The following is a 9,840-nucleotide window of genomic DNA, read 5'->3' on the forward strand; positions in this document are numbered from 1 at the left end:
TCAGGACCTTCTTGATGTGAAGTTCTTCTGCTTCGCTGGCTGCTGTGTCTGTGGGGATGGTGTTTGTTCTGTGTTGTTGCGTCCTGATGACGCCCAGTTTGTGCCCCAGTGGATGATGAGAGTCAAACCTTAAATACTGATCTGTATGTGTAAACAGAGTGAACCTTTAAGACCAGTTGTCTGTACGATCAACTCAGTCACCTGAAACATCTCCAAGTTTCTGGCTTTGATCATCAACCTGTTGGTAGTTCAGCTCTGAACACCAGTGAAATGTTTCTCCCACTGAAATCGCTGCATTCATATGAACAGCATCAACGCTTTGGGATCATGGAGTTGTGGACAAAGTCTCAGTTAATCAGATAAAGTCAAACCTATAATTGGTAAAGAGTTCGTGGATGATATGCCCCTTGATGGTAAAGAAGTGGATGTTGTGTGGACTAAAGTTCAGAGTGGTGGGTCATTCATAAATATTCTGTTCCAGCTGCTGGAGGACAACATCATCACTTTTGTGAAGAACGAGCTGAAGAAGATCCAGAAGGCTCTGAATCCAAATAAGCCCCAGTGCTTGGAGTTTCAGAGGGAGGATGATGAGCAGAGGAGAAACAGCAGAGAGGCATTTGTGAAGATCACAGTGGACTTCCTGAGGAGAATGAAGCAGGAGGAGCTGGCTGACCGTCTGCAGAGACGTAAGAGGATTTATCTAAAGATTTAAGCTGCTGGATAAATGAGAGACTTGTGACACCAGTGTGTTCAGTCATTTCTCAGTGGGTCAGAAATTGTCATCAGCATTTTGTAAAATATGATTGTTAAAGTTGTATTTTTATTATTATTATTCAGAACTTCCAGCTGCTGTTTGTCATCGTAACCTTAAATCCACCCTGAAGAAGAAGTTCCAGTGTGTGTTTGAGGGCATCGCTAAAGCAGGAAACCCAACCCTCCTGAATCAGATCTACACAGAGCTCTACATCACAGAGGGAGGGACTGCAGAGGTCAATGATGAACATGAGGTCAGACAGATTGAAACAGCATCCAGGAAACCAGACAGACCAGAAACAACAATCAGGCAAGAAGACATCTTTAAAGCCTCACCTGGAAGAGATGAACCAATCAGAACAGTGCTGACAAAGGGAGTGGCTGGCATTGGGAAAACAGTCTTAACACAGAAATACAGCCTGGACTGGGCTGAAGACAAAGCCAACCAGGACATCCAGTTCATATTTCCATTCACTTTCAGAGAGCTGAATGTGCTGAAAGAGGAAAAGTTCAGCTTGGTGGGACTTGTTCATCACTTCTTTACTGAAACCAAAGAAGCAGGAATCTGCAGCTTTGAAGACTTCCAGGTTGTGTTCATCTTTGATGGTCTGGATGAGTGTCGACTTCCTCTGGACTTCCACAAAACTACAATCCTAACTGACCCTAGAAAGTCCACCTCAGTGGATGTGCTGCTGATAAACCTCATCAGGGGGAAACTGCTTCCCTCTGCTCGCCTCTGGATAACCACACGACCTGCAGCAGCCAATCAGATCCCTCCTGACTGTGTCGGCATGGTGACAGAGGTCAGAGGGTTCACTGACCCACAGAAGGAGGAGTACTTCAGGAAGAGATTCAGAGATGAAGAGCAGGCCAGCAGGATCATCTCCCACATCAAGACATCACGAAGCCTCCACATCATGTGCCACATCCCAGTCTTCTGCTGGATCACTGCTACAGTTCTGGAGGATGTGCTGGAAACCAGAGAGGGAGGACAGCTGCCCAAGACCCTGACTGAGATGTACATCCACTTCCTGGTGGTTCAGGCCAAAGTGAAGAAGGTCAAGTATGATGGAGGAGCTGAGACAGATCCACACTGGAGTCCAGAGAGCAAGAAGATGATGGAGTCTCTGGGAAAACTGGCTTTTGATCAGCTGCAGAAAGGAAACCTGATCTTCTATGAATCAGACCTGACAGAGTGTGGCATCGATATCAGAGCAGCCTCAGTGTACTCAGGAGTGTTCACACAGATCTTTAAAGAGGAGAGAGGACTGTACCAGGACAAGGTGTTCTGCTTCATCCATCTGAGTGTTCAGGAGTTTCTGGCTGCTCTTCATGTCCATCTGACCTTCATCAACTCTGGACTCAATCTGCTGGAACAACAACAAACAACCTCCCAGAAGTCTGAAACAGGAGATTCTGCAGAGACACACTTCTACCAGAGTGCTGTGAACAAGGCCTTGCAGAGTCCAAATGGACACCTGGACTTGTTCCTCCGCTTCCTCCTGGGTCTTTCACTGCAGACCAATCAGACTCTCTTACGAGCCCTGATGACACAGACAGGAAGTAACTCACAGACCAATCAGGAAACAGTCCAGTACATCAAGATGGAGCTCAGTGAGAATCTGTCTGCAGAGAAAAGCATCAATCTGATCCACTGTCTGAATGAACTGAATGATCGTTCTCTAGTGGAGGAGATCCAACAATACAGGACTTCAGGAAGTCTCTCCACAGGTAAACTGTCTCCTGCTCAGTGCTCAGCTCTGACCTTCATCTTACTGTCATCAGAAGAAGATCTGGATGAGTTTGACTTCAAGAAATACTCTGCTTCAGAGGAGGCTCTTCTGAGAATGCTGCCAGTGGTCAAAGCCTCCAACAAAGCTCTGTGAGTAAACATGTTGTCATCGCTTCATTGTTAAAATCATGGGAAATAAATCAGAAATGCTGAGTTCAAAGAGCACTGTAACATTTTTTAAAATAGTGAATTAAATGATCATCAGTCACTCGGTAAATATATGGTAGTTTTAATGTTTCACTCCAGCATTTCTAAAACACACTTTGTTCTGTAACTCTTATCAAAGGACAATCCAGACCCAGCCTATAAGAACATGAGCTCTGATGCTTCAGCCCCTCTGACAGGTTTATTATCCTCAGCTTGTTCATTTGTCTCCAACTCCAGGAGTTTGGTTGTTTTATTCTAAAGCACAAACTTCACCTGCCAGACTTCACCTACATCTTTTTCTGATGTTCATAATTTAAGTTCAAGTTTGTATCTCACTTTCAGTGCACACCCTCCCTTTTTAAATATAAATCTCTGCTGTGCTGTCATGTTTTCATCCTGTATGGAGGGAGAAACTCGGTCTTCATTACTGAAATTGCCTCTAAGGTCATGTTTCTTGTCAGTAACCATATGTAACTGTAAGGCTTCCATAACCAGTGTTATCACAGAATTACAGTGGGTTCACTCTGGGTCCTCTACAGTTTCTTCCCACTGTCCACAGACATGCAGTTAGGTTACCTGGTGATCTAAACTTCATGCAGGTGTGAGTGAGAGTGGTTGTCTGTCCCTCTGTGGGCTTAGTGGAAGAGACTGGATGGATCTCTGCTTTGTCTTTGATATATGCTGACAGCAAACATTCTCCATGAAGTCTGCATTTCAGCTCATCTCCTTTACACGCACCTTTAACAGGAAGAGTTTTATACAGCGAGTGTTTAAAATCCAGTGTTATTCACAATACACAGGTAATGAGCATGATTATTGAATTACTAAAATTTTCTAAAATAATTGTTTTAGTTAATATTGTATGACAGTGTACACAGAATTATTAGCTCAGTAGGCAGAGTGGTCGCCCCATGATCATAAGGTCAGGGGTCGAATCCACCGAATAGTTACCTTGTGGTACCCCTGAGCAAGGTACCATCAAGGTACCAATCATGTGCACTGGACTGGTAGCACTCATAGTCTCATAGGTTTAAATAAATTTTTTAAAAAAAGGGTTCAACATATAAACAAATTTAATTTGATCACATATATTGTTTGTTTTTTTTGTTGTGGTTTTTTCCCTTTCTCTCTCAGACTGAGCAGCTGTAACGTCTCAGAGGAAGGCTGTGAAAATTTGTTGTCAGTGGTCAGCTCCCAGTCCTGTAGTCTGAGAGAGCTGGACCTGAGTACCGACAGCCTGAAGGCTTCAGCAGTAAAGCTTCTGTCTGCTGCAGTGGAGAGTCCACATGCCAAACTGAATGTTCTGAGGTCAGATCAATTTGTATTATGTTTAGTTCTGTTTGTTTATGTGTTTGATGTTTGTTTTTGTTTATGTCTTTATCCAGTTATCCTTGTTTCATAGCATTTTTATTCATTTCAAAGTTAAACGGAAGTTTTACTAACCTGCTCAGCACAAGACAATAAGCTATTGCACCCTGATTACACTTTAACAACAATCTTTATTCATGTTTTTATCTTCAGACTTAACATCTGTGAACTCTCAGAGGAAAACTGTGAAGCTCTGTCCTCAGTTCTCAGCTCGCAGTCCTCTAGTCTGACAGAGCTGGACCTGAGTATCAGAATGCTACAGGATTCAGGAGTGAAGCTTCTGTCTGCTGGACTACAACGTTTAAACTGTAAACTGAATACTCTGAGGTCAGATCAGAAAACATTTAGTTTTTAGAATTATTAATTAAAGTTCATACATATGATGTTGTATCTTAGTATGTTTATGTTTCCTTTAAAAATAGAAAGTCAACATTTAATGTTGTGAAATGTATTAACAAACTCTACATGAGTACTTGTTTTATAGATTGTCTTTTATTTTTCAGACTGAGTGGCTGTAACCTGTCAGAGAGAAGCTGTGAAGCTCTGTCCTCAGTCCTCAGCTCCCAGTCCTCCAGTCTGAGAGAGCTGGACCTGAGTAACTCTGACCTGCAGGATTCAGGAGTGAAGCTTCTGTCCGCTGGACTAAAGAGTTCACAGTGTGCAGTGGAAACTCTCAGGTCAGGATTCAAACTTTTCCACAGATGATCATTTGAAATGTGATTTATATTATTGTATAAACAGGTAACTTTTACAGCTGTCAAGTGAACTTTTATTCACATTTGAGTGGATAATTGGACTCTGAATTACTAAAAGTTGTTATAGTCATGTCTCTGTTTATTTAAAAAAATACTTCATGCACTGCCTAATTTAAAGATTTAGGCTCCTTTGGGCCCATAATATATATATTTGATTTCTTTGTGAATGAAATTAGGAGGATATTGGCGACTGCTGATTGGCTCGCTGTTTGTTTTTTATTCACAGTACTTAATTTTAAAGGCTGATTTCTCAAAATGAGATGTTTATCTTTTCTTCTACAACACGTGGAGCCACCAAATCTTCTTGCTTGATTTATTCATTACAGTTTGATTTAAAGAATATTAGACTCGTAACATAATAAATATATTTATTTCACTTCTTCTTGAGAGAAAGAAAGGGATGACTGGGTGAGCTCCAGTGGTTCATCCCAGCAGAGAGAGCGGCACACTGGGCTGCAAATGATCACAGTAGTAATGGCCATAGTTTGATAAAACAGGCAGTCTTACCCTGTAGATAATACAGGGTTCTGGTGCCGATGTGGGGGAGGGGAGTCGCCCGGTACTAACTACATACTACTAACTACCTCATCCAGATGTCTTCCCTACTAAACCTGATAAGAAGTAACTGCAGTAGCCTTATAGGTCAAATCAGTTTCACCTGTTAAAGTTAGCTCCACTATTAATTAGGGGTGGGGGAAAAAATCGATACTGTGTAGTATCGTGATATTTTGTTTGCTAATAATGTATCGATACAGGGACAGCAGAAATCGATATTTTGTTACAAACAATTTTTTCTCTGAAGTCAACATGCTCTGGAGTCAGAGCATGTTGACTTCAGAGCATGTTGATCCTTTTTCTGAGCAACAATCCTGACATTCCTTCACTGTCCAAATGTGTTTAACTTTTTTTTTGGCAGCAATAAACATGACAGTTTACTTATTTTAATTTAAGACATGTTTAATTTTAATTAAGTTTGAAACTTTTTTATTTAATGTAAAATTATATATTTTTTTAAATTTACTTTCAAATTCTTCAGTTGCTGAAGGGGCTGCATAGTTTTCATAAATTGCATAGTTCAGAATAGCTATAATTGTACCAGATGGTTGCATTCAGTTAAGTTGGACTAGACTGTAATACAAACCGTTCAGTTTGTCAACAATAAAACTGACTGAAATGAGAGAAAGACTGAGTGTGAGACTTTGATATTAGATAAAATGAATATTGATAAAGTTTACCTTTATGTGCAGAATTTAAATATCGCAAAATATTTTAAAAAATCACAATAATATCGTATCGTGCGTTAAGTATTGTGATAATATCGTATCGCGAGTTGTATGGTGATTCCCACCTCTACTATTAATGGTGTCACTTGTTATTTCTGGGATGAGTTTAGTAGCCTGAACAGCTGCTTAAAGGAAAGTAATTAAATAATAAAAATAACCTAAGTCCGGGGGAACCTGCAAGAGCTGTTTGCACAAAGAATAATGCTCAGACTTTGAGGTTTTATCGTTTTACACAAGGTTTAAAAATGAATGTCCACAATTGAATTGCAGAAATTGTTATTGAGCTAATACTGATGTAGTTGTTATCTTTGGTAAGGAGAGGTTGGAGGAAGGATGAGCACAGTCAGGCCTAAAGATGCTCTTAATAATAATAATGGATTGCATTTATATAGCGCTTTTCGAGACCCTCAAAGACCCTTTACAATCCCACTACAGGGAGTGCAGAATTATTAGGCAAGTTGTATTTTTGAGGAATAATTTTATTATTGAACAACAACCATGTTCTCAATGAACCCAAAAAACTCATTAATATCAAAGCTGAATGTTTTTGGAAGTAGTTTTTAGTTTGTTTTTAGTTTGAGCTATTTTAGGGGGATATCTGTGTGTGCAGGTGACTATTACTGTGCAGAATTATTAGGCAACTTAACAAAAAACAAATATATACCCATTTCATTTATTTATTTTTACCAGTGACACCAATATAACATCTCCACATTCACAAATATACATTTCTGACATTCAAAAACAAAACAAAAACAAATCAGCGACCAATATAGCCACCTTTCTTTGCAAGGACACTCAAAAGCCTGCCATCCATGGATCCTGTCAATGTTTTGATCTGTTCACCATCAACATTGCGTGCAGCAGCAACCACAGCCTCCCAGACACTGTTCAGAGAGGTGTACTGTTTTCCCTCCTTGTAAATCTCACATTTGATGATGGACCACAGGTTCTCAATGGGGTTCAGATCAGGTGAACAAGGAGGCCATGTCATTAGTTTCTCTTCTTTTATACCCTTTCTTGCCAGCCACGCTGTGGAGTACTTGGACGCGTGTGATGGAGCATTGTCCTGCATGAAAATCATGTTTTTCTTGAAGGATGCAGACTTCTTCCTGTACCACTGCTTGAAGAAGGTGTCTTCCAGAAACTGGCAGTAGGACTGGGAGTTGAGCTTGACTCCATCCTCAACCCGAAAAGGCCCCACAAGCTCATCTTTGATGATACCAGCCCAAACCAGTACTCCACCTCCACCTTGCTGGCGTCGGACTGGAGCTCTCTGCCCTTTACCAATCCAGCCACGGGCCCATCCATCTGGCCCATCAAGACTCACTCTCATTTCATCAGTCCATAAAACCTTAGAAAAACCAGTCTTGAGATATTTCTTGGCCCAGTCTTGACGTTTCAGCTTGTGTGTCTTGTTCAGTGGTGGTCGTCTTTCAGCCTTTCTTACCTTGGCCATGTCTCTGAGTATTGCACACCTTGTGCTCTTGGGCACTCCAGTGATGTTGCAGCTCTGAAATATGGCCAAACTGGTGGCAAGTGGCATCTTGGCAGCTGCACGCTTGACTTTTCTCAGTTCATGGGCAGTTATTTTGCGCCTTGGTTTTTCCACACGCTTCTTGCGACCCTGTTGACTATTTTGAATGAAACGCTTGATTGTTCGATGATCACGCTTCAGAAGCTTTGCAATTTTGAGACTGCTGCATCCCTCTGCAAGATATCTCACTGTTTTTGACTTTTCTGAGCCTGTCAAGTCCTTCTTTTGACCCATTTTGCCAAAGGAAAGGACGTTGCCTAATAATTATGCACACCTGATATAGGGTGTTGATGTCATTAGACCACACCCCTTCTCATTACAGAGATGCACATCACCTAATATGCTTAATTGGTAGTAGGCTTTCGAGCCTATACAGCTTGGAGTAAGACAACATGCATGAAGAGGATGATGTGGACAAAATACTCATTTGCCTAATAATTCTGCACTCCCTGTATTCATTCACTCTCACATTCACACACTGGTGGAGGTAAGCTACAGTTGTAGTGGTAGGTTAGGTTTTGCCCAAGGACAAAATGACCAAGACAGAGAGAGCTGGCTCATCAGACAGACAAGCTCATCTTGTAACCTACTGGTTCGCTGGTCAGCACACCAGCTGACTAGCGAACCGGCTAACTAGCACACCAGCTAACTAGCACACCGGCTAAATAGCAAATCAGCTAACTAGCAGACCAGCTAACGGCAGCCACAAGCTGAAGGACGATTAAATGTAGTGGAGATATCAGAGATGACACTGGTGTGTCCGATTCACTCTTTAGCACTCTGGTCACTCCGGTGTGTCAGCCAGAACACCACTGAAGGCCAAATGATCCCAGCATGTGGAATAAAGAGCTTAAGGTTTGGTTTGAGACACTTTTTTCTTTCACTGATTGATTCTTGCGGCTGTGATCATGTGTGTGGTTTCTTACAAAAAGGAAGTACACAATACAAATACATGACAAATAAGATGAATAGATAAGATACATATCCAGTTATATGTACGTACATCAGTATAGCTAATATAGCCATATATAAGGACAAAGATCACAGTACTATAATGCAGTAATGTTAAACACAAAGGTGTATATCTACATAAATCTGTCCTATCAGTGATCAGGGTACTGTAGTATACTTCCACTACATAAACTATAGAAACTAAACGACATTAGTGTGACTTTAAGTTACCATCAGTACAGACGAACTGATGGTAGTTGTACAAAATAAAGGCATTGCAATTATTGTGAAGGGCTTCCGGTTAAACTAAGATCAGCTGATTACCTCATAACAAATTGTTTGCTATAGAACGCAGCTCCCACTCTTCATTAATATCATGTACTGTAACTCCCAAGTAACCATGGTTACCCAGCCACGCCCAGTAGTCTCCAGAGAGACCAACAGCTGGTGCACGTTGTAACGCGGTGGCTTTCATAGTCTCTCCTTTTTCTACAGCTCATGTGTTCTTCTTGTGATGGTGCGTCTTGAGGCTCATACATGCCGTCATTTGTTGATCCTAAGAACGTTCCTCAGACCGACTTCTTCAACAACACTAATCGGCCTGCAGTTTGTAGCTACTCACTTCACTGTGGTGTTTGTTAGCTTGTCTTTCTTTGGTTTTATCCTGACTCCTCCCACAAGCTGATCCTACGTAGTCTGCCCAAGCCTCCCACCTCTGTTTGTTTGGGTGGTTTGTTTGCTGCCATCAACAGCGTGTAATGCATTTAAGTGATACTTCAGACATGAAGTACTGCGACAATAAAAAACTCAACTTTGCTTAAAAATAACTTTAGTTGTATCAACACTGCCCTCTGGAATAATTAGACTTTGGTGACAAACTGATGTGATCTCCATGTTTCCTTTGTTGGACTGTGGGCGAGTGTCAGAACTGAATGTACTGAGTAACATGTGGAGTTTAAATATGTGTCAGTTCCAGTTTTAGAGCTCTAAAGTGCAGCTATCATGTTAGGAATATGTTAGGAATAGACAGGAACACTGAGCACACTGAGGTCAAATCTTTATTTATCCAGTTCATCTGTAGGCTGAGCTCAGTCCATCCATTTAGTGAAATGATGTTTAAAGGTCTCCTTGTTCTGTGAGCGTGCACAGATCCTGAAGCAGAAAGCCTGGGTTAACAGAGAAATGATCATCACTGTGATGATGCTCACCATCTCTGACTGGGATTTGAGGTTTTGTCAAAGCAGCAAAGAAAGC

At 41.3% G+C, this 9,840-nt stretch overlaps 1 protein-coding gene across 1 annotated transcript; it reads left to right on the forward strand.

The window, feature by feature from the left end:
• Positions 1 to 857: 857 nt before the first annotated feature.
• On the forward strand, positions 858 to 2,639 carry LOC146577157 (protein NLRC3-like; the record flags this gene model as incomplete). Its single annotated transcript, XM_085267627.1, has 1 exon — positions 858 to 2,639. A coding segment is annotated over one exon (1,782 nt), but the record flags the coding sequence as incomplete, so codon positions are not given.
• Between the last annotated feature and the right edge of the window lie 7,201 nt (positions 2,640 to 9,840).

Source organism: Mchenga conophoros, linkage group LG3 (genome assembly GCF_057382185.1).
Source record: "Mchenga conophoros isolate Kocher_MC1m ecotype Shallow Benthic linkage group LG3, M_conophoros_male_GT1.1, whole genome shotgun sequence".
NCBI classification, from domain to species: Eukaryota; Metazoa; Chordata; class Actinopteri; order Cichliformes; family Cichlidae; genus Mchenga; species Mchenga conophoros.